Here is a 25193-nt window from a genome sequence, read left to right on the forward strand (position 1 = left end):
GCTTTCAGCCAGACTGACCTTGAGCAGAGAAGGCCTCTACTAACATATAACTGCTTTTAACTAACAATTGCTCTTTTTTCTCTCTTTCTAACCCTCTTTGGGTGAAAAGGGGAGAGAAGGGGGTACAGGGGGAAACCCTTCCTCCTGGCAGGGGAAGGGAATCTCATTCCTGTGTTACTTTGTTGTATATTTCTGTCTATATTGTAAATACTGTAAATTGTGTATATATTCCCCTGCATTTCCTAAACTGCTTTGTAAATACAGCACACAATCCTTTGCTAATCCGGCTGTGGTTTTCTTTCATTTTTTTTCCCCTTTACTTACTTTACTTACTGATTTGTGTATATAGTGTATGTAGTTTCCTCTGTGCCTTTATACCTTCTGTTTATTTTTGTAAACAGTACTGCCATTTAACATCCAATTATTTTACTCCTTTGGGGTAAAATACCTTTCTGTCCCCCACTTTGTAGCTCAAACCAGGACAATCATTTTCATGACTGATACTTTGTATCTGCCAGAGAGGGCAAGAGAGAAAGTGTCAGGGAAGAGGAGGGCAGGTGCCATGGGAGCCCACTGGGGGAGAGTGGGCAAGGGCCATCACACAGCATGGGGGAACCTACACCCAAGGGAAGGATGAGGGTGTGGATTTTGCCCCAGGAATTCCACTGCCCCCAGGGCATGGTACTGCCAGTGTCACTGTTTGATGTTCATAAAGGTTACAATTTTCCTTACTTCTTGTCTCTGCTGCATCCTGCAGGCCATGAGAGCTGCTCAGCTGCTGCTGATGGCACACCTGGATCAGATCACAGAATCACAGAATGCAATCTAAATCTACCCTTCTCTTCTTTCAAACCATTACCTCTTGTCCTACTGCTATGTGCACTTGTAAACAGTCCCCTTTCAGATACTGGAATGTCTCCCTGCAGAATTCTTTTCTCCACATTGACCAGCTGTACCACCAGCATTCCTTGCCAGGTTCTTCTGCACCCCAGCCTACACTCTGGTGGTAAAAGAAGCAGAAAAGGCCTTGATTCTGTGTAAGTACTGATCAGCAGAAATGAAAACATCCCTGAATTATCAGTACTGGTTTGGTAATGGATGTAAAACAATAAATCACAGGAGTGGCTACAGTGAAATTAACTCTATCCCAGCCAATAAAGTATGCATGGGGAGACAATTATGCCTGTTAAACAGTTTCACAGGGTCTTTTCATGCAAAAAGACCATTTTCTGTCTGCCCCCTAAGTCAACTAGAAGGGATTTGGCCATGATAAGATTATCAGCAGTGAACCTGAGCTTGTATCTCTTCTGAACTACCTAGATATATTTAAACCAGTTCACATGCAGTCTGCAGGGTAATGTATTTACCAATAAGATGATATGGAGCAAGCTCCATGGGTTAGATTGCAGAGACAGACACTTTTTGCAGTTCTCAAGATGGTTTCAGATATTGCCTGTATTCAGCAAAGGTCCAGCCAGTTACAGAAGCCACAGAAGTGCTCTTGCACTGAGACCTGACTTGAATTTACTCTTAATTTTCTTACTTCAGTCTTTTGAGATACATACATATCTTTGGGAACAGTCCCTTCATACCTGGAATTTGGTATTAGAAAGAATCAAATGTGGTGGCTGCACTAGCCATCATAGTACTAGCTAGGACTGAAGATTATAGGAGTGGTTGTGCAAAGTATGTTTCTGGCCAACAAGCTGACCTGAAGGTCTCCTACATGGAGGGATGACACCAGGAAAACACCAGGTCCTCAACCTACAACGATTCGTAAGCAAAATACTGGAAAACAGCCAAGACAGACAAAGATTGCTAAGCCTGGGAATTACAAGGTGTAATAAGTATTCAGTGCAAGAGAGGGAGGGGAGTCAGACAATAAAAACATGCTGGAGGAGGAGCCCTAAATAAATATAAACAGATGGCAAAGTCATGACAAAGTTTGAAGAATAGAAGAGTGAAAGGAAATACCAAGAGCCTGGAAATGAAATAATGGTGCAGACAGAGTAATGGATAAATATTGCCTTCAGTAAAAAGTTAACCCATAGTGGGGAAATTTATCAATAATGCCACAGTGTGTTCAAAGTGATCTGCAGAAACATGGAGTTAAGAAATCTGTAATTATTCAGCCATTTGAGTGTCGCTTTGCCTCACCTCACCTCACTCCTTAGGTGTTCCTGAAGAACCTCCTGCAAACCCTTCCTCTGAGGTTGGGCCATGACAGCCTGTAAGATTGTTTCTTTCAAAGCATGACAAACAGAAAAACTCAGTAGCGTTTGAGAGTAAATCAAAGTCAGGTTTAGACAGCTTTGAACTCTGCATTTGTAGGTATGTTTGTCTATCAACAGCACTGGGAAGCTGATTAGGGCAGCCTTGTTGTAGACCTGCGAACTTGAGAAGGTGTTTTGAGAGTGTAGTACAGAAAAATGGTAAATATTTAGAATAAACCTTTATTTAGAATAAACCAAACCAGGTTGGAAGAGACCTTCAAGATCATCGCGTCCAACCCATCAACCAATCCAACCCACCCAAACAGCTAACCCATGGCACCAAGCACCCCATCAAGTCTCCTCCTGAACACCTCCAATGATGGCAACTCCACCACCTCCCTGGGCAGCCCATTCCAATGGGCAATCACTCTCTCTGTATAGAACTTCTTCCTAATATCCAACCTGAACCTCCCCTGGCGCAGCCTGAGACTGTGTCCTCTTGTTCTGGTACTGGCTGCCTGGGAGAAGAGACCATCATACGCCTGTCTATGCTGAAGGTTTTTCTTTATACCACTTTTATTCACATTCAAATGCAACCAGACAACTTTATTCTTGCAACATAGACCTCCTTGTCCTAAGTGGTGCAGGAAAGACCCTCTGTTGCCTTCCATTAAAACCGCCACAGATCTGGAAGACCTGCAAAGCTCTTAACTCTGCAGTAATGTTCCTTTTCAAGACTGCTTTTTTTTTGGGTCAGTTGTAACTAAGCTGTAGTGAAGCAGGTTTATGGGCTGTTTATCATTTTTCCCCTCTTTGCTATTGTTTTCTACATGGCTGCTAAACCCCAGGCAGCTACTAACTGTACTAACTGTACTGACCCCACCTGGAGTACTGCCTCCAGTTCTGGAGCCCCTATTACAAGAGGGATGTGGAGGTGCTGGAACGTGTCCAGAGAAGGGCCACGAGGATGAGCAGAGGACTGGAGCACCTCTCCTATGAGGACAGACTGAAGGAGTTGGGGCTGTTCAGTCTGGAGAAGAGAAGGCTCCAAGGTGACCTAATTGTGGCCTTCCACTATCTGAAGGGGGCCTACAGGAAGGCTGGAGAAGGACTTCTCAGGATCTCAGGTAGTGATAGGACTAGGGGGAATGGAATGAAGCTGGAGGTGGGGAGATTCAGGCTAGATGTGAGGAGGAAGTTCTTCCCCATGAGAGTGGTGAAGCCCTAGAATGGGTTGTCCAGGGAGGAGGTCGAGGCCCCGTCCCTGGAGGTGTTTAAGACCAGGCTGGATGTGGCTCTGGCCAGGCTGATGTAGTGTGGGGTGTCCCTGCCCATGGCAGGGGGGTTGGAACTAGATGATCCTTGTGGTCCCTTCCAACCCTGACTGATACTATGATACATGAACCTAAAGTTTTGGCCAGTGAGAAGGACAGGTAGAATGCATTTCTGCAGATATATTTTTTTTCCAGATAAATTGGGTTTTGCTGGGATAGAGTTAATTTTCTGCATAGAGGCTGGTGTGGGGCTCTGTTTTGGACCTGTGTTGATAACAGTGTTGCTAATCCAGGGAAGTAGTGAGCGAATTCCTTGTTTAGCTTTGCTTGGGTGCATGGCTTTTGCTTTACCTATCGAATGGCCTTGCTCTCAGCTTACCAGTTCTCTCACTTTTACCCTTCCAGTTTCTCCTCCATCCTACTGAAGGGGAGGAGTGAGCATGTGGCTGTGTGGGGGCTTAGTTGCTGGTCACAGTTAAACCCACTTCAAATTGTAAATGCAGTCTCAGGCTCTGTGTCACAAACTCTGGGCTGATGCTAAAGCTCCATCCTCGTTCTGGTCAGCCACAATGTGAATGTTTGTGCTGCCTCTCCTGTTCCCTCAGCTGAATTCCTTTGCTTTTAAAGATCCCCACTGCTGTCTCCTATTAAGAGAAAGAGACATCAGTGATGTGCATGAAGCAACAGAAAACAAAACAACAGAAGGAATGGCAAGATTGGGCAGTATCCTTATCTATGCTTGGGAGTTTATGCACCTACAGTTCCACACCTCCTTAGGAAAGAACACTGCCACAATCTCAGTCATGTTGCTATTATTGAATAGCCATTAATGATGCATTTTCACTAATAGGAAGTGCTAGAAACAGAATTAAGCCACTCAAGGAAGAAAAGCTACAGTTCTGTTAGTCTAGTTATGGTTGGTTTCTGTTTGGCCTCTTCTGCATTTGGTATAAAAGCTCTACAGCTGTTTCTTAAAGGACAAGGCACAGGAGATGTGGTGGATGTGGGGCATTGGTGGAAATGGGGTATTGGCTACATGAGGCTTCCTTCATTTTGAGGGACTTAGAATGCTAGGTTTTTTTTTTAAGTTTTATGTTTTTAAGGCTAAGGAAAATGAAGCAGAGCCTGAGTCATTCTGTCTTTTCAATAGAGGCAGAATTAGCAGGAGATGTGAAGTTCCCAAGTTCCCATCGTGATTATTCACTTTCCTGATTATAATCAGTTTTGTTTCTGAGATGAAGAAGACAGCTTTTATAATAGACTGTCACTGGAGTGATGCAGCACAGTCTAAGATCAACAGTCCTACTAGGAAAGAGATGCGAACCAGGGTTTTCACAGACGCCTTTACTTGCACGTAGACAGTATTTGAGTACAAGAAGACAAATGGTTATGAGCCACTCAGACTGATAGCAAAAAGTGCCAGAGTGCCTGCCAGGATCCACAGTAACATTTGAGGATGACTTTTTGCAGCAGGCTAGGGGCTTTGTTAGGTAGGTGTATGAGACTTGTTTCCCGGTATTAACTGAAACTTTAAGCCATGTCATTCACTGCAGCACTTGATTGCCATGAAGAGACTGGAGGTTTTAAAAACCCACCCAGATGCATTCCTGCGTGGAATACCCTAAGTGATCCTGCTTTGGCAGTGGGGTTGGACTTATCTTTTGAAGTCCCTTCCAACCTCTAATGTACTGTGAAGAAGATTAAAAACCACAAAGAGGGTGAAGATATGAAGAGACTAAGTAGGCTGTGATTGTTTAGCCTAGAGAAGGCTCAGGTTGTGTTTAGCAATGTCTATAAATAAGTGTTGATGGAAGTAAGAAGAAGGAATGAGATTCTTCTCAGTGTCCAGTGACAGAACAAGAGGCAATAGGCACAAGCTGAAGTAGCAGGAAATTCCATTAAACCTGAGAAAAATGGGGTTTTTTTTGCATTGATGGTGATCAAACACCAGGATAAGTTTGCCGTGAAGGATGTGGCGTCTTCGTTCTTGGAAGTACTGAAGGCGCATTTCATATCCTGAGCAACACACACTATCTGATCCCGCTCCAGCAGTCCTACATGATCCACCAGACGGTGCCCTGCACGCCCTGCTCCTCTGCCCGCATCTGCGGCCGCCCGCGGCACCGCTCCCGCCCGCGCTGCCCATTGGCCCGGGCGCGTCACGTGGCCGTGTCATGCCGCCCGGGCGGGCCGGGACGCCGAGGCTGCTGCGGATGCATTGGCTGTGCCCGGGCAGCGTGCGGCTCGGCTCGGCTCGGCTCGGCGTCGGGGGTGCGCGGCCGGTAGCGCTGTGCGGTCAGGTAGGAGGGCGCGACGGGCAGCCGTTCCCCGCCGTCGGCGGCCGATGCCCGTCGGCTTTCTCCGTGCCGGCTGCCCCTTAGCGCAGCTCCGTCTCCAGGGCGGCAGGGCCAGGGCGTTCGTGAGGGGCTGCGGCTTTCCCCCGTGTTGAAGCGGCGCTCCGCAGGCTGGCAGCGCGACCGGGGACGCGGACAAACGTGCCCGGTGCGGGTAAGCGCCGCGAGGGGACGACGCTGCTGCGGGGCTGAGCGAGCGGAAGGCGGGAGGGTCGGGTCTGCCATGCCCTGCCCGCTGCGGGCTGCTCCTCTCAGCCGTAGCGCCTTTGTGGCGGGTGGCGGCTGGCGCTGGGCGGGGCGGGCCGGCAGGAGGCTGCTCTCGGTGGGTCCGGGGCGCGCGGTGCGCTGCCGCTGCCCCGGGTGCCGCCGGTTGAGGCTGCGCTGACGGCCGGCAGCGTGCTTTCGAAACCGACACCTGCCGGCTTCTGCGAGCCTCCGGGGCTGAAGTACTTGTCCAATTTTAATTTCATTTAAAAGAAATTTCAAGAAGCCCGAGGCGGCGGCGGCGGCGGCGGTCCTTGCGTGATGTGGGAAACAGCCTCCGCAGAAAGCTTGTGTCACCTGTGGGAATTTGTAAGGGAGTGACTCCTGCGACGCTGTGAAGGCTGAGCATGCAAAGGTAAAAGGAGCTGGGAAGCACAGAGCTTGTTTGGTATACGTGGGAGTTATTTTCTTCTCCCCCCCCCCCCCCAAATTGTTTGTTGTGTTCTCCACAAATTGCCAAGGATTCGAATTAGCTGAAAATTTTTACTTAAATTTCCCCCCCGAAAATAACAACAACAAAAAAAACCAAAACCAACCAACCAAAGCAAACACAAACCTGTAAAAAGGCTGGATAGCTTTGGGGTGGTTTTTATTGTGGTGTTTGTTTGTTTATTCCATCTTTCAACAGGAGGTGCTGAACGTCTCTCTTCCATGCAGTTTTAGATTGCTTGTGCTCTTCCCTAATCTTCTGCCAGTTCTCATGCTCTTCCCCCCCCCATCCCTCCTTCCTTTCTCACTTGATAGTCGTTCTCAGCAGTCTCTTCCTGTGGTCAGCAGACTGTTGATAGTGAGGGGTGTGGTAGGCAGTTCAGGTCCGTTCTCCTGAGCTGCCTGCGCTTCTTTTTGCTGTAGTCAGTCACCTCAATGAGAAGCTGGCAAATCTTCCCTTTGAACAGTGTTCTCTGACGTTTTCCTTGCTCATCCTGGTTTATCTACCTAACCCAGCACTTCGTGTTGAATGGTGACTGGAAATGCAGGCACCCCATTAGTGTGCTGCTTCTCCTGTGGTAGGTGTAAGCTGCTAGAGGGATGAGACAGCAGAGACAACAGTGTCTTACCCTGGCTCAGCAAGGCTGGTTTGTTTATGAGACACTTGTAATTCCTAGCCTACTCTCCTCATTGGAGTTGCTCCCTCCAGTCCTTTTATTCTCATTTGAGCTCTCCAGGGGCTGTATACAGAGGGGTAGGGGTTTGCCAAACTGCTGTGCAAATGAAGAGATGTTTTGGTTTCAACTTGGAGGTAATCAGGTAATAGAGAGAAATACTGCTTGTTTTTTCTTGTTCATTTGCAGTTTCCTTTTTTATGTTCCTAGTTGGAGAGTGAAGATGACTTTTTGCCAGGGCTAAATCTGTGAAAAGATGCCAGGGGAAATGCAATTGTCCATGGATGCAGAAATGCATAAAATAAACCCAGCCATTGCAAAAGAATTGTGGTGGTTTTGGTTGGGGTTTTTTTTTTGGAGGAGAAACCCTGTCCAGAATAGTAAAAATTGGACAAAAATAATTTACTTCCTCTTCTTTTCCTGGCTGTCCACATATGCTTTGGGGTGGAAGAGTTTGTAAGGTGAAGCACAGATGATGCTTTGTAGCTTGTTCAACAGTTTAAGTTGGATTTCCAGTCTGAACTGACAGTATGAGCCAACTACCTGAAGGAGGGTTGTGGACAAGCAGAGGTTGCTCTCTTCTCCCAGGCAGCCAGTACCAGAACAAGAGGACACAGTCTCAGGCTGTGCCAGGGGAGGTTCAGGGTGGAGGTCAGGAGGAAGTTTTACACAGAGAGAGTGATTGCCCATTGGAATGGGCTGCCCAGGGAGGTGGTGGAGTCACCATCGCTGGAGGTGTTCAGGAGGAGACTTGACAGGGTGCTTGGTTGCATGGTTTAGTTGGTTGGGTGGTGTTGGATGATAGGTTGGACACGATGATCTTGAAGGTCTCTTCCAATCTGGTCTGGTCTGGTCTGGTCTCGTCTTCTCTTCTCTGTTCTCTTCTCTTCTCTGTTCTCTTCTCTTCTCTGTTCTCTTCTCTTCTCTGTTCTCTTCTCTTCTCTGTTCTCTTCTCTTCTCTGTTCTCTTCTCTTCTCTTCTCTTCTCTTCTCTTCTCTTCTCTTCTCTTCTCTTCTCTTCTCTTCTCTTCTCTTCTCTTCTCTTCTCTTCTCTTCTCTTCTCTTCTCTTCTCTTCTCTTCTCTTCTCTTCTCTTCTCTTCTCTTCTCTTCTCTTCTCTGTTCTCTTCTCTTCTCTGTTCTCTTCTCTTCTCTTCTCTTCTCTGTTCTCTTCTCTTCTCTTCTCTTCTCCTCTTCTCCTCCTCTCCTCCTCTCCTCCTCTCCTCCTCTCCTCCTCTCCTCCTCTCCTCCTCTCCTCCTCTCCTCCTCTCCTCCTCTCCTCCTCTCCTCCTCTCCTCCTCTCCTCCTCTCCTCCTCTCCTCCTCTCCTCCTCTCCTCCTCTCCTCCTCTCCTCCTCTCCTCCTCTCCTCCTCTCCTCCTCTCCTCCTCTCCTCCTCTCCTCCTCTCCTCCTCTCCTCCTCTCCTCCTCTCCTCCTCTCCTCCTCTCCTCCTCTCCTCCTCTCCTCCTCTCCTCCTCTCCTCCTCTCCTCCTCTCCTCCTCTCCTCCTCTCCTCCTCTCCTCCTCTCCTCCTCTCCTCCTCTCCTCCTCTCCTCCTCTCCTCCTCTCCTCCTCTCCTCCTCTCCTCCTCTCCTCCTCTCCTCCTCTCCTCCTCTCCTCCTCTCCTCCTCTCCTCCTCTCCTCCTCTCCTCCTCTCTTCATCTGGCAAAATTTTAGTACAAATAAATGCAGACTTTTTCCTGCATAGTCACTGCAGTGTGCCTTTGTGGTCCTGTTTTAACGATATTTTCTTGGTCTGTGGTTACTTGTTTATAGCTCAGAGACCTAGCAGGGATTAAGAATAAGATGATGTGTACTGTTGCCTGATTTACCTTTATAGCCTAGTGTAGCACAGAGGCATAGCAGGGATTAAGAGCAGGAACATGTGTGCTGTTTGATTTACCTGAAATTTGTAATTGAGGCACTATAATAAAGTGTTTCCTTCTTCAGCACTGCTGGAGGGAAGAGTTAGACCTAAAGATAGGGGAAAACCCCCCCCCCAAAAAAAAAACAACAAATAAACATGTTCTGTTTTGAAGAATCCCAAACCTCTTTGACTTTTACTAAAACTGCTCCATTGCAGTGACTGAAATTCTCACTGAACTGGATTAAGACAAAATTTCAGCATGCTGTTGTAGCCTAACTACCAAAGTACAGAAAACATTTGGCATTCAGGTGTGGAAGCTTTAAGAAAAGAGGTAGGGTTTTATTTATTTTGTTAGTTCTTGAAGAAATGTAATACAAAACTAACTTTTCAGGTTGTAAATCTCAAGCATTGCTGAGAAGTGATGGCTTTACAGACCCTGTGTGGGTGAAAGTGTAAGATGAAGAGCTTTGCTCCATGGCACAATCCAACCACCGCTGAGATACTCAAGTGTGGGAGTAGCTCTGAATGAATGGTCTATCATATCTGTTTTTTTGATGTCTGCTGGCTTCAGTGTAGACTAGAAACAAAGCTCTTTCTGTGGAGAGAACCACTGGAAAAGTGAAGAGGTGTTATTAGAGGTGTGCTGCAGCCTGTGCTTCAGACCAGATGGACATTACAGGAAAATTAGAGTCATATTTTGTGATGGGAGAGAGGAAATGTACTCCTCGTCAGTCTCAGTGCTTTGATGGTTCTTCCACTGCTGCAAAGCCCAAACAGAACTATGAAGTGAGGTCTGATCACACTCATCTATTTTCTGGGCTGTGAAGATGCCCTTCATTTGAACCCAGGGACCAGCACATTGAGATGGTGCCCTGCAGGTTGGGTAAAGGTGGCCTGTGCAGCAGCAGCAGGCAGAGGTATCACAGGATCACTAAGGTTGGAAGAGACCTCGAGGATCATCCAGTCCAACCTGTCACCACAGACCTCATGACTAGACCATGGCACCAAGTGTCATGTCCAGTCTCCTCTTGAACACCTCCAGGGATGGTGACTCCACCACCTCCCTGAGCAGCACATTCCAATGACGAACGACTTGCTCGGTGAAGAACTTTCTCCTCACCTCCAGCCTGAACTTCCCCTGGCGCAGCTTGAGACTGTGTCCCCTTGTTCTGGTGCTGGTTGCTAGAGAGAAGAGACCAACCCCTTCCTGGCTACAACCACCTTTCAGGTAGTTGTAGAGAGCAATGAGGTCACCCCTGAGCCTCCTCTTCTCCAGGCTAAACAATCCAATGGGATGGCATTCAACAAGTCCAAGTGCCGAGTGCTGCACTTTGGCTACGGCAATCCCATGCAGAGCTACAGGCTGGGGTCAGAGTGGCTGGAGAGCTCCCAGACAGAGAGGGACCTGGGGGTGCTGATCGACAGCCACCTGAATATGAGCCAGCAGTGTGCCCAGGTGGCCAGGAGGGCCAATGGCATCCTGGCCTGCATTAGGAATAGTGTGGCCAGCAGGAGCAGGGAAGTCATTGTGCCCCTGTACTCTGCATTGGTTAGGCCACACCTTGAGTCCTGTGTCCAGTTCTGGGCCCCTCAGTTTAAGAAGGACATCGAAACACTTGAACGTGTGCAGAGAAGGGCAACAAGGCTGGGGAGAGGCCTTGAGCACAGCCCTATGAGGAGAGGCTGAGGGAGCTGGGATTGTTTAGCCTGGAGAAGAGGAGGCTCAGGGGTGACCTCATTGCCCTCTACAACTACCTGAAAGGTGGTTGTAGCCAGGAAGGGGTTGGTCTCTTCTCCCAGGCAACCAGCACCAGAACAAGGAGACACAGTCTCAAGCTGTGCCAGGGGAGGTTTAGACTCGAGGTGAGGAGGAAGTTCTTCACCGAGAGGGTCATTCGTCATTGGAATGTGCTGCCCAGGGAGGTGGTGGAGTCATTGACCCTGGAGGCGTTCAAGAGGGGATTGGACGTGGCACTTGGTGCCATGGTCTAGTCATGGGGTCTGTGTTGATAGGTTGGACTCAATGATCCTCGAGGTCCTTTCCAACCTAAGTGATACTGTGATAATCCCAGCTCCCTCAGCCTCTCCTCACAGGGCTGTGCTCAAGGCCTCTCCCCAGCCTTGTTGCCCTTCTCAGGACCCTTCAAATGTCTCATGAAAGGTTTCTTCAGGCACAGATAACTGACACGAAGGGAGCCCAGGTGATTTCATCCCTGTTGAGTTTCCCAGAAGCAATCACACAAGAGCAGTTCCTTCTCTTGGCCTTACCCCTGTTACAAGTGGTCAGTTTGGGTGTGTAGTTGTTCGAAATGCTGCTGGGTGCCTCTGATTTGTATTCAGTTGTTCTACACTGAGCACTATGCTTCCAGTGTTCCCTCACGACTTCGGGGTGAGCCAATTTGAATACATCTAGTCTGGTAACCCTATGCATAGGGTCACATGCATTGACATAAATTCTCTTCACAGTGAGATTGTTTTGCTTTCAAATTTAATATCACCTTTTAGTATATATATATATATATATATATATATATAAAAAGGATAATGATGTTTGTTCTGTCTCTACAATAGAGGTTGCCTTTTCAATTTTTTAAAATGGGTTCTTATGTGGCAACACAAATAGAGACACTTAAAAAACAACTCTTACAGCTAACCCATTTTCTGATGGAGCCATTCCAGTTGACCTGCTGTGGGCTGAGCAGTAGGAGTGTAGAGGGAGGGAAACTTTCCTTTCTCTCTGTTCCAAATAAGGCATCGGACTGACAGACTTCAGTGTTAACAAGGAATCCAGAGGCATCTCTGTCTCAGCACTGAGATTTCTGTGTTATTAAATGCCTCTTTTGATTATATTTATTAAAATAGTGGTTAAAAAAAGACTACTTTGCTAAGCCAGGAGAATCCAGGAAAATGGTGCAGCCCATGCAGAGCTACAGGCTGGGGTCAGAGTGGCTGGAGAGCAGCCAGGCAGAGAGGGACCTGGGGGTACTGGTTGATGGCAGGCTGAACATGAGCCTGCAGTGTGCCCAGGCAGCCAAGAGGGCCAATGGCATCCTGGCCTGCATCATGAACAGTGTGGCCAGCAGGAGCAGGGAGGTCATTCTCCCCCTCTACTCAGCACTGGTTAGGCCACACCTGGAGTCCTGTGTCCAGTTCTGGGCCCCTCAGTTTAGGAAGGAGGTTGACTTGCTGGAACGAGTCCAGAGAAGGGCAACAAAGTTGGTGAGGGGCTTGGAACACAGCCCTATGAGGAGAGGCTGAGGGAGCTGGGGTTGCTTAGCCTGGAGGAGACTCAGGGGTGACCTTATTGCTCTCTACAACTACCTGAAGGGAAGTTGTAGACAGGAGGATGTTGGTCTCTTATCCCAGGCAGCTGGTACAGAACAAGAGGACACAGTCTCAGGCTGTGCCAGGGGAGGTTTAGGCTGGAGGTTAGGAAGAAGTTCTATACAGAGAGAGTGATTGCCCATTGGAATGGGCTGCCTGGGGAGGTGGTGGAGTCACTGTCGTTGGAGGTGTTCAGGAGGAGACTTGATGGGGTGCTTGGTGCCATGGGTTAGTTGTTTAGGTGGGTTGGATTGGTTGATGGGTTGGATGTGATGATCTTGAAGGTCTCTTCCAACCTGGTTTGGTTTATTCTAAATAAAGGTTTATTCAAAACCAGAGGTGTTCAGGGCAAGCCAGTTGCAGACTTGCTTACCTCGCTATCAGATATGTCTCTTAAGGACTTTCTGTAACAAATTAGTCTGCGACCTCTGTGATCTTTATTGCAAGGTGAAAAGTTAAACATTTGTATTATGAAACAGGTTGGACTTGATGATCTTTGAGGTCTATTCCAACCTTATTGATTCAATGATAAAGGTTACAATTGGTGTCGCTGTAAGCAGTTGATGGAAAGGCAGTGTTCTTTTGGCAAGTGTGGAATGTGCTGGAGAAGAGAAGGCTCCCAGGTGACCTAATTGTGGCCTTCCAGTATCTGAAGGGGGGCCTACAGGGAAGGCTGGGGGAGGGACTTGTCAGGATCTCAGGTAGTGATAGGACTAGGGGGAATGGAATGAAGCTGGAGGTGGGGAGGAAGTTCTTCCCCATGAGAGTGGTGAAGCCCTGGAATGGGTTGTCCAGGGAGGTGGTTGAGGCCCCATCCCTGGAGGTGTTTAAGCCCAGGCTGGATGAGGCTCTGGCCAGCCTATTCTAGTGTGGGGTGTGTCCCTGCCCATGGCAGGGGGGTTGGAACTAGATGATCCTTGTGGTCCCTTCCAACCCTGACTGATACTATGATGGTACTTATATATACCATTGAAAAGGCTTGAGTTATCAAATTGGTTTGGCTTCAAAACTTGCACATCTAAAAGGAGATGGACTTTTGGTGAGGAGAGGAAAATGGGCTCAGCAATACTCAGAGCTCTCTTCTGACCGCAGTCTTGATGCATCTACAGCTGTGTTCATGACCCATGTCCAGAAACAGACTGAGCAGAGAGTCAGGTTGGGTATGTCTGGGAAAAGGCTGTTGAAAGGATTCCTCTTCAAAAAATGCTCAGAAAGGTAAACCTGTCATTTTCTCTGAGAAAAATGGAATTTATTTTTGCTTGAGAGAAAAGGCTTGGTCTGCTTTCTTCCATACCTGTGGTGACAGGTTGGACTTAATGATCCTCGAGGTCCCTTCCCACCTTGGCCATACTGTGATGCTGTGAACCCACAAGTTGTTTGGGTTGTTTCTGTGTAGAGATGCATTATTTGGATGCAAGGGTGAGTTCTTGTAATATATAGGGTTTTGCCATCCTGAACACCTAAATGAAGTGTTTGATGAACTCAGCTGAAGCTCAGCTCGGTATGTTGAAGCCAAGTGATGGATTGATTGTGTAATTCTACCCTAGCTGCAGGAAAGAAATGGAATTATGGCTATCATATCTTTATTTGTAGATGATGCAGTCTTAAGAGGTGGTATTTTTCTGGCTTTTGGTACTGGAGTTAAGCTTCTGTGTGTTTTGGGAGCAAGTCTGAGTAGCTGTATAATAACTGTTCCATGTCCCTTACTGTCAGTGCAAGACTAAAACTTGAGAGCTGTGCATAGCTTCTCTTGACACCATGTTGGGGTACAATTCATCTCTCTTCTCAGACAGGGCTTATAAGTGAGCTTATACAGTATTTATTCTGTCTATTTTTAGATCCACATAGTTGTCTGGGAACTCACAGTATAGAAAGATTTAATGTTTGTTTCCTCCTGATTTCCAGGCAGTCCCTCCTGGGGTAACTAGGTTGGACTCGATGATCCTCGAGGTCTCTTCCAACCTTAGTTACACTGTGATACTGTGATACTACTAAGTGGGCATACATCATTATTACCTTGAGGAAATACTTGGCAAGCTATTTCTGTCCTGCTAAAGTTTACATTAAAATCAAAACAACATTGCTTTTAAACCAAGTACATACAGTAGCAATACAAGTAGCATACAAATAGTGTATAATGCTATGGAGAGCTCCTGTAGTAGTAGTTTATTGTTGGAGTCTAGTTTACATTGCACAGCTATAAGGGTAATTAAATATGTATGTTATGTGATGTGTAATAGGGGGGTGTTTGCCACAGATGTCTGTCATCTCTCATCCTTACTTCCCAGGCTAAGCAGAGACAAAAAGCTTGGTGCCAGGGTTTAGTTGATTAGGTGGTGTTGGATGATAGGTTGGATATGATGATCTTGAAGGTCTCTCCCTCTCCTCCTCTCCCTCTCCTCCTCTCCCTCTCCTCCTCTCCCTCTCCTCCTCTCCCTCTCCTCCTCTCCCTCTCCTCCTCTCCCTCTCCTCCTCTCCCTCTCCTCCTCTCCCTCTCCTCCTCTCCCTCTCCTCCTCTCCCTCTCCTCCTCTCCCTCTCCTCCTCTCCCTCTCCTCCTCTCCCTCTCCTCCTCTCCCTCTCCTCCTCTCCCTCTCCTCCTCTCCCTCTCCTCCTCTCCCTCTCCTCCTCTCCCTCTCCTCCTCTCCCTCTCCTCCTCTCCCTCTCCTCCTCTCCCTCTCCTCCTCTCCCTCTCCTCCTCTCCCTCTCCTCCTCTCCCTCTCCTCCTCTCCCTCTCCTCCTCTCCCTCTCCTCCTCTCCCTCTCCTCCTCTCCCTCTCCTCCTCTCCCTCTCCTCCTCTCCCTCTCCTCCTCTCCCTCTCCTCCTCTCCCTCTCCTCCTCTCCCTCTCCTCCTCTCCCTCTCCTCCTCTCCCTCTCCTCCTCTCCCTCTCCTCCTCTCCCTCTCCTCCTCTCCCTCTCCTCCTCTCCCTCTCCTCCTCTCCCTCTCCTCCTCTCCCTCTCCTCCTCTCCCTCTCCTCCTCTCCCTCTCCTCCTCTCCCTAGCATTTTTTCCCTACCATTGTTACAAAGTCCCTTTGTGAGTAGTCCAGTGTCATTCTCACTATTTTGGTGCAGCAGCTCATGCAGATGATGCTGTTTGTGAGCATCCAACAGGACCAACTGCTGTTAACATTGGTGCTTTATTTACTCCCCAAGAAAAGTCCCAAGCATTAGGCACTCAAAGCTGGCATCTGTGATTGTGGTTGTGGGGTTTGTTTCTTTGTTTGTTTTGGTGTTTTATTTGTGTTGGTTTGTTTCCTTTGTGTATGTGTGTGTGGGGGGGTTGGTTTGGTTTTTTGGTGATTGTACAGGCAGGTTTTGGGTATATTTCTGTTTTTCTTGGTAAATGTCACTTTTTTTTGTGTGTGTATAGCTTGCTTTTCTCTCTTCTAATGCAGGTGGGAAGGTTGGCTATTCCCCTGAAAAGACCACACATTTGATTTCAGGCCCTGCCCCTACAGAACCTTGAGAATTTGCAAGAAGCAAGGAGCATCTGGTTAAGTATTCCCTGCAGATTTCTTTCTCATTGGTGCTTGGGAGTGTCACAGCTTGTTCAGAGCAACAGCTGTGTGGTAGGGTTGCAGAAAGATGGAGGGGGGTTTGTTCTACCTCTCAGATAATGCAGTGCAGAGTAAATAAAGCTTGTGCATGGTTGGGGTTTTTCATTGACTTTTTCCTCTGAATTCACCTCTTAGTCCTTGGAATGCAGTAAAAAGAGTCCAAGGGCATGAGATTGAATCCAAGTGCCGGGTTCTGCACATCGGCCACAACAACCCCATGCAGAGCTACAGGCTGGGGTCAGAGTGCCTGGAGAGCAGCCAGGCAGAGAGAGACCTGGGGGTGCTGGTTGATGGTAGGCTGAACATGAGCCTGCAGTGTGCCCCGGTGGCCAGGAGGGCCAATGGCATCCTGGCCTGCATTAAGAACAGTGTGGCCAGCAGGAGCAGGGAGGTCATTCTGCCCCTGTACACTGCACTGGTTAGGCCACACCTCGAGTCCTGTGTCCAGTTCTGGGCCCCTCAGTTTAGGATATTGACTTGCTGGAACGAGTCCAGAGAAGGGCAATGAAGTTGGTGAGGGGCTTGGAACACAGCCCTGTGAGGAGAGACTGAGGGAGCTGGGGCTGCTTAGCCTGGAGAGGAGGAGACTCAGGGGTGACCTTATTGCTCTCTACAACTACCTGAAGGGGGGTTGTAAACAGGCAGAGGTTGGTCTCTTCGCCCAGGCAGCCAGCACCAGAACAAGAGGACACAGTCTCAGGCTGCACCAGGGGAAGTTCAGGCTGGAGGTCAGGAGGAAGTTTTACACAGAGAGAGTGATTGCCTATTGGAATGGGCTGCCTGGGGAGGTGGTGGAGTCGCCGTCACTGGAGGTGTTCAGGAGGAGACTTGACAGGGTGCTTGGTGCCATGGGTTAGTTGATTAGGTGGTGTTGGGTGATAGGTTGGACACAATGATCTTGAAGGTCTCTTCCAATCTGGTTTATTCTATTCTATTCTATTCTAAAAAGAAATGTGGGGGTGGATGGTTCCCTTTCTCCCATGTTCAGAGTGTTGGTGTTGGGACTTGGGGGATGTGGGAGTAGCCTGAGTTGGTAACTGCTCTTAGCAGTACTGCTTAGCTGATGGAGGCTGTAGTGCTAGGGCTTCTCACAGTTTGAAATGCTGCTGTTTTGGGTTTTTTTCCTGCCTGGCTTTTGGGATCAGCTGCAGTTTGTAAGAGACCAACCTGCAGTTTGTAAGGGACCAGCAGTTTTCTCATTTATTCCCAAGTCTATAATGAATTTAGACTCTATGGCAGTAAGCAGAATGGAAGGATGTGGCAAATCAGTGTAGTTGTTGATGAAAAATTTGCCAAGCTGCTTGTGTCTACCATGTTGGTGGTTTGTTTTGCTTCAGAAGTGAGCAGTGCATTGACTGGTCCACGTGGATTTGTCCTTGTGCATGCAGGCTGGGTTCAGAGGTAGCTGTTGCTGGTTACACACAAGGCCAGTTTCAGATGTACACAAAGCCAGCTTTGCCTGTGTGGCCCCAGTTGTGTTGTAAGCCATGAAGTTGTGCTTCAGAGGTGATGTCTGTCCAGTTTTGCCTTTGCAGTGACTCATTTTGAGAGGTAAGTGGCTGTGAGCTTTATGCAATATATTGATGATGTCCAGATTGAAGCAAGTAGTCTAACTGCAGCAGTGTTTGAGTCCTTGCTGCTGCTGCAGTTCAAAAGTGTAGATTTTTGTGCATATAGCCCAACAGTCAAAAGTGGTTTGCTCAGGTATCACCAGTAGACAAGCTGGGACCTCTCAGACTTGCACACAGCTTACTAACAAGTTCTCATGAAGGCATAATTCAGCTCCAGGAGTTGCAGTTGTGCCCACGTGGAGAGTGTTTGTGTACATATTGACATCCTTCAACTACAGAGAGCTACCCAATGCTCCAGACAAAGGTTGTTGAGACTGACCTGCCTGAATTACCTGCCTGGCAGCACTGAACACAGCCCTGCTTCAGGGTTTGTGTGATTAAAGCAAAGCTTTCTGGTGCTCACTTACTTGCTCCTGCAAGAAGCAAGCCAGACTGAGGCTGGCAGTATCCATACACATCAAAGTCAAAAGAGGGGCTTTCATGTTTGTCTTAACTCCTGTGTTACCCCAAACCCCACTCTGCAGGGTCAGCTAGGAGGAGCTCCTTGTCATTCCTCAGAGCTGTGGGATGAATCACTCGTGTCCATATCTGGCAGAAAAAGCATTGAGTGCATCTCCTGAAGCCCTTCTCTGGCACCCTCAGCCCCTCCCTCCATGGCCTGCTGCAGCCTGGCAAATGCACCTGACAGGCAGCCAGCATGTCAGCTCATCCTGTTGTGCTTTTCCTCAGGAGATGCAAGGTCTTAATGTTTACAGCTTTCATTGTGCTGGTCCATGTTCCACCATGCTAAGCTGACTTTTAAAGTAGAATGAAAGGTTTGTTTTAGCATGTTTCAGGCTGAGGTTTTGGAGCTGTTGGTACAGACAAAACTTCAAAGTGAAGCTGGTTTGGGACAGTGCTTATGCTTAACTGTACTGGATGATTGAGAGAGATGTTCTCCAAAACATGTCCCACAAAGCTTGAGGCACAGGTTAGCCTGGGAGCTGGTGCCCCAGGTTTCAGTTGGCACCTCTTCCTCTAGGAGTGGCATTTCTGCAATGAAAGTGAGTCTAAAATATTTGTAGTCAGTGGTGAAACATTGGAGCTTCTAGTCCTGGCCTAAGACTAAACCAGGACAATTTCTTTGATTCCTAGAAGTTAGCTGTTCTCCCCATAAATCATAAATGGACACTAATGACTAAACTTGGAGAGAGATACAGAACCATAGAATGATTTGGGTTGGAAGGGACCTCCAAAGGCCATCTAGTCCAACCCCCCTGCAGTGAGCAGGGACATCCTCCACTAGATCAGGCTGCTCAGAGCCTTGTCCAGCCTAACCCTGAACATCCCCAGGGATGGGGCCTCAAGCACCTCCCTGTGCAACCCACTGCAGTGTTCCAGCACCCTCATGGTGAAAACCTTGTTCCTACTGTCCAATCCAAATCCACTTCTCTCTAACCCCAAACCATAGCCCCTGGTCCCATCACTACAGGCCTTCATGAACAGTCATAGTATCAGTATCATAGTATCAGTCAGGGTTGGAAGGGACCACAAGGATCATCTAGTTCCAACCCCCCTGCCATGGGCAGGGACACCCCACACTACATCAGGCTGGCCAGAGCCTCATCCAGCCTGGGCTTAAACACCTCCAGGGACAGGGCCCCAACCACCTCCCTGGACAACCCATTCCAGGGCTTCACCACTCTCATGGGGAAGAACTTCCTCCTCACATCCAGACTTCCTCCTCACATCCAGACTTCCTCCTCACATCCAGACTTCCTCCTCACATCCAGACTTCCTCCTCACATCCAGACTTCCTCCTCACATCCAGACTTCCTCCTCACATCCAGACTTCCTCCTCACATCCAGTCCCTCTCCAGCCCTCCTGCAGGTCTCCCTCAGGCACTGGAAGGCTGCTTCCAGGTCATTGTGGAAATTATCTCTGTAATAGGAGTGGTTTGGAAGCAAGCAATCAAACTCCTGGAAGAAGACAACTCCTGGTGGTCAGCATGAGTGTTCCTGCTTCAGTTTGCATAGAATCACAGAATGGTTTGGACAGAATGGGTTGTGTATGGCCCAGTTAATCCTGTCTGCCTGCACTCAAGGTGGAGGAATAAGACTGTTCCCATACTCTGTTGTGATACTTTCTGCCTGCAGATTCCTGTTCAGGTCTTTCTGTAACTCTAAAAGCAAGGAGGTGACAGCAAACATTGGGGATGCCATGTGAGAAGGCTATAAAAGAGAAAAACAACCCCTCAACAGGAGTGTGCTAATATTTACCAAGAGACCTGTCAGCAGTGAAACACTGAGGATGACAAAAAAAGGTAGTAGGAACTTTGTGCAGCACCGTGTACAAGCAGGGCACAGCCGCAAAATGAAACACTAACACTTCTAGGAGACATCTGACAGAGCTTAGATGGGAGCAAGCTAGGACAGGAATCCTGGGTTTTTCTCTGTGCCATTTGCTTCTCCCAGAGGCAGCAGTTACTTCAGTTGGTTCAAAACAAGGCAAATGCTGTCTAAAGCTTAATTAGATATTCTCTCTTAATTCCAGGAAATAAGGTTGCCTCCTCACTGGGAAAGCAAAGGAGAAACTTTAGTGTTAATACAGGTTAGATTGACCTCTGTCATGCCCTTAAATTGGTGGCAGTAGACAGAGGGAAACATTCTCAGCCATGAACTTGGTTGTTCATTGCAACCATCTGTTATTTGTTCCTCTTCCTACGTGCTTGAGGTTATTTATTCTTGCTGGGAGCTTTGAGTGGCTAAAGGAGGGTGAGGAGGCCACAGCAACCCCATGCAGAGCTACAGGCTGGCTCAGAGTGGCTGGAGAGCTGCCAAACAGGGAGGGACCTGGGGGTGCTGATTGACAGCCGCCTGAACATGAGCCAGCAGTGTGCCCAGGTGGCCAAGAGGGCCAATGGCATCCTGGCCTGCATTAGGAATAGTGTGGCCAGCAGGAGCAGGGAAGTCATTGTGCCCCTGTACTCTGCTTTGGTTAGGCCACACCTTGAGTCCTATGTCCAGTTCTGGGCCCCTCAGTTTAAGAAGGACATCGAGACACTTGAACGTGTCCAGAGAAGGGCAACAAGGCTGGGGAGAGGCCTTGAGCACAGCCCTGTGAGGAGAGGCTGAGGGAGCTGGGATTGTTTAGCCTGGAGAAGAGGAGGCTCAGGGGTGACCTCATTGCCCTCTACAACTACCTGAAAGGTGGTTGTAGCCAGGAGGGGGTTGGTCTCTTCTCCCAGGCAACCAGCACCAGAACAAGAGGACACAGTCTCAAGCTGTGCCAGGGGAGGTTTAGGCTGGAGGTGAGGAGAAAGTTCTTCACTGAGCGAGTCATTGGTCATTGGAATGTGCTGCCCAGGGAGGTGGTGGAGTCACTGTCCCTGGAGGTGTTCAAGAGGAGATTGGACGTGGCACTTGGTGCCATGGTCTAGTCATGAGGTCTGTGGTGACAGGTTGGACTCAATGATCCTCGAGGTCTCTTCCAACTGTGATACTGTGATAAGGTGAAGCTCTTTATCTTGGACTTGGTGATCTCCAAGGTCTCTTCCAACGTCAACAGTTCTATGATTATATGAAAAGGGTAGATGTGGCACTTCATGACATGATTTGGTGGGCATGCTGGTGTTGGAGCAGCAGTTGGGCTTGAAGGTTTAGAGGTCTTTTCCAGTCTGAACAATTCAGTGTTTCTGTGTTCTTGGCTGAAAAATGGAGTTGGTCACTTGTCTCCCTGTCCCCCTTCTCCCACTTGCTGTTGGCAATTTGCTTATTGTGAGAACTGGGCTGGTTTTGAGATTACAGAAAAATAGCTCCATTCCCTGGTTGAAAGGATCTAGCACTTGCCAGTCAGGTTTTGGTGTGTGTGCAAGGTTCTGAAGATTGTAGCTGAGTATGAAGTTTACTTTTGCAGGCATGCTTCAGTGCTCATTTGAAATGGTGCTGGGACATTCCTGCCAGCGTTTGCTCATGGTAAAACAGTTGCAGGAAGAACTTCTCTATGAATTTAAAATGCTGTTCATTTTTTCCTGGGTGAGTTGGTGCTCTGATTTTGTGCTCTGTATGGGTGGCCCTCCTAGCATTTGAACAGTGTGTTTTCCTTGCACAGCCTTAGTCATGTAATTGCCCTAAAGAAGGACTGAAGTTTCAGCTATTTTGAGTGATTTGGCTATTTAGGGCCCTTCTCTTCATGAAATTTGATCTGGATTTGACTTTGTGATTCTGAGAAGATTCATTTTCCACAGAGCAGCTGATTGCAGTAGTTTTATGAGCTGCATGGAGTTCTCACCCTGCTGGTTTTTAATTGAATGTAAAATTACCCAAAGCTCAATCTGCTTTGGCAGAAAGTATTCTGTTACATGGTTCAAGCTGGATGTCCTGACTCCAGCTGCTGCAGCAGCTTTGTGCAGAGATGTGCTCTCTTTGGATGTTCATAAAGCTGTCACAGTATCACAGTGTAACTTAGGTTGGAAAGGACCTCGAGGATCATCGAGTCCAACCCATCAACACAGACCTCAGGACTAAACCATGGCACCAAGTGCCACGTCCAATCTCCTCTTGAACACCTCCAGGGATGGTGACTCCACCACCTCCCTGGGCAGCACATTCCAATGACCAATGACTCGCTCGGTGAAGAACTTCCTCCTCGCCTCGAGTCTAAACCTCCCCTGGCGCAGCTTGAGACTGTGTCCCCTTGTTCTGGTGCTGGGTGCCTGGGAGAAGAGACCAACCCCCACCTGGCTACAGCCACCTTTCAGGTAGTTGTAGAGGGCAATGAGGTCACCCCTGAGCATCCTCTACTCCAGGCTAAACAATCCCAGCTCCCTCAGCCTCTCCTCACAGGGCTGTGCTCAAGGCCTCTCCCCAGCCTTGTTGCCCTTCTCTGGACACCTTCAAGTGTCTCGATGTCCTTCTTAAACTGAGGGGCCCAGAACTGGACACAGGACTCAAGGTGTGGCCTAACCAAAGCAGAGTACAGGGGCACAATGAGTTCCCTGCTCCTGCTGGCCACATTATTCCTAATGCAGGCCAGGATGCCATTGGCCTTCTTGGCCACCTGGGCACACTGCTGGCTCATGTTTAGGTGGCTGTCGATCAGCACCCCCAGGTCCCTCTCTGTCTGGGAGCTCTCCAGCCACTCTGACCCCTGTCTAATGTTCTGGTAAAAAAAAAAGTCCTCTGCACAATGCAGGTCCCTGGTGCAGTGTCATTGTAGTGACACAAATATCTCTCAAGGCAATTTAATGGTGCTTCATGTTGGAGTGCAGTTTTTGTTAGTCTGAGGGGGAGAATAAATCCTGTTTTATTTTCCTTCTGTAGGGTCATGTTGAAGCTGTTTATGAGCCCAGAGAAATTTAGGTTGGAAGGGACCTCTGGTGGTCATCTGGTCCAACCTCCTGCACAAAGTGTGTTCTACTAGATCAGGTAAATTTTTTCCTTGTCTCTAACTTATCTCCTGTTTCTCCATTTGTGTCCATTGCCTCTTGTCCTCCTACTCTGCACCTCTGAGAAGACTCAGGTTCCATCATCTCTGCACCCTCTGACTAACTGAACTGTAGATAGAGCTAAGGTCTTCCTGAACCTTCTCTTCTCCAGGCTGGACAAACCCAGTTCATAGTATCAGTCAGGGTTGGAAGGGACCACAAGGATCATCTAGTTCCAACCCCCCTGCCATGGGCAGGGACACCCCACACTAGATCAGGCTGGCCAGAGCCTCATCCAGCCTGGGCTTAAACACCTCCAGGGACGGGGCCTCAACCACCTCCCTGGACAACACATTCCAGGGCTTCACCACTCTCATGGGGAAGAACTTCCTCCTCACATCCAGCCTGAATCTCCCCACCTCCAGCTTCATTCCATTCCCCCTAGTCCTGAGATCCTGAGCAGTCCCTCCCCAGCCTTCCTGTAGCCCCCTTCAGGTACTGGAAGGCCACAATTAGGTCACCTGGGAGCCTTCTCTTCTGCAGACTGAACAGCCCCAACTCCTTCAGTCTGTCCTCACAGGAGAGGTGCTCCAGCCCTCTGCTCATCCTCGTGGCCCTTCTCTGGACACCTTCCAGCACCTCCAGATCCCTCTTGTAATAGGGGCTCCAGAACTGGAGGCAGTACTCCAGGTGGGGTCTCACCAGTTCTCTTAGGCTCTCATGCATCCTGTGCTTCAGCTCCATGACCTTCCACTGGACTGGAACCAGCATTTCTCTGCATTTCTGTTATTTGGAATATAAACATTTGACACAGTACCCCAGATACTCTAACCAGAGTTTTGTAAAGACTTCTCTTGACCTGCTGGCTACACTCTAGTTAATTCAGCCCAGAACACACTTGGCCTTCTCTGCCATATTGCTGACTGGTGTTCAGCTTGCAGTTCACTGCAGGTCATTCAGTGCAGAGCTGTTCCCCAGGAGGCAACTCACAGCCTGCATGGGGTTATTCCCTCTCAGATGCAAAACTTTGCATTTGCACTGGTGATCCTCACAAAGTTCATGTCACTCCTTTTGTCCATCTGGTCTCAGTCCCTTGGATTAGCAGTCTTCCTTCCTACATAACCTATGCGCTTGCTACCGGTGTGTTCCACTTCATTGTGTCAGTTCTTTGAGGGGTACCACTGATAAGCAGCTGGACTTTGTGTGGGTAATCCTTTGAGTCTGGTAGTCTAGCTAGTTCTTCACACAGATTTTCATGTCAGCATTAATGCTAAACTGCTGAGGCTGGTGGTCTTGGGTATTTACAAGTTTGGAGCTATAAAAAATACACTCAAACTGAGGAGCCTGGCTTTGATATTTTATGTATGCTTGGAGGCATCTCTGTGGAGGTGAACATAGATTTTCTTCATTCCATTGAAGAGGAAAGCCCTGTACTGACAGAAAGAAGCCCTTGGACAGGCAGGGCTGGGGAAGGAATGGGAGGGGGTGTGATTGCCCTCTCTGAGGCAGTGGTACTGGATTTTAAAGGAACAGATGGGAGCCTTCACATAAGCATGAGTGGCTGCTCTTGGGAGCAGTGCTGAGGGAGAGATCCATAAAATCCAAGGTGCACTAGAAGTATGTGGTCTGTTAACACATTTCCTATTCACAGGTGTGTATATATTTACAGAGGTGCAAGATGTCTGCCCCAAGGCTGCTATCTAACAGAACCTCCCAGCAGGCCTTGTCTAACTCTGATTACACCTGGGAGTATGAGTACTACGAGTATGGACCAGTGTCATTTGAAGGCCTGAAAGCTCATAAATGTAAGTTTAGTAGAGAGACACTTTTATTGTACCTGATCTTCCCCATCTTAATGTTTCTACTCCTCATTTGTAAATGATTATTGTCCAAAAATATCTCTTCTCTCTCCTATATTTTTTTTCATTCTCAGCAGTTGGATGTAATACAAGTATCATAGGATCAGTCAGGGTTGGAAGGGACCACAAGGATCATCTAGTTCCAACCCCCTTGCCATGGGCAGGGACACCCCACACTACATCAGCCTGGCCAGAGCCTCATCCAGCCTGGGCTTAAACACCTCCAGGGACAGGGCCCCAGCCACCTCCCTGGACAACCCATTCCAGGGCTTCACCACTCTCATGGGGAAGAACCTCCTCCTCACATCCAACCTGAATCTCCCCACCTCCAGCTTCATTCCATTCCCCCTAGTCCTATCACTACCTGAGATCCTGAGAAGTCCCTCCCCAGCCTTCCAGTAGGCCCC

The 25193-nt window shown here is 48.5% G+C and overlaps 1 protein-coding gene across 2 annotated transcripts in view; it reads left to right on the forward strand.

Moving 5' to 3' along the window:
* Positions 1–5906: 5906 nt before the first annotated feature.
* Positions 5907–25193, forward strand: part of MRAP2 (melanocortin 2 receptor accessory protein 2) — a 39218-nt gene continuing 19931 nt past the window's right edge. The window contains exons 1-5 of one of the 2 annotated variants that reach the window (XM_068147138.1): positions 5907–5995; positions 6319–6460; positions 15790–15887; positions 22824–22928; positions 24597–24732. In XM_068147138.1, coding sequence (XP_068003239.1) covers positions 24606–24732 — 127 coding nt within the window. In that variant the 5' untranslated portion in view covers positions 5907–5995; positions 6319–6460; positions 15790–15887; positions 22824–22928; positions 24597–24605. Of the gene's footprint in view, positions 5996–6318; positions 6461–15789; positions 15888–19545; positions 19826–22823; positions 22929–24596; positions 24733–25193 lie in introns of those variants that run through there. The other variant, XM_068147148.1, reaches the window with a different exon arrangement.

The sequence above is a fragment of the Melanerpes formicivorus genome, unplaced genomic scaffold, assembly GCF_026170545.1.
Source record: "Melanerpes formicivorus ecotype bairdi unplaced genomic scaffold, bMelFor1.0.p_v2 SCAF_2, whole genome shotgun sequence".
Taxonomy (NCBI): domain Eukaryota; kingdom Metazoa; phylum Chordata; class Aves; order Piciformes; family Picidae; genus Melanerpes; species Melanerpes formicivorus.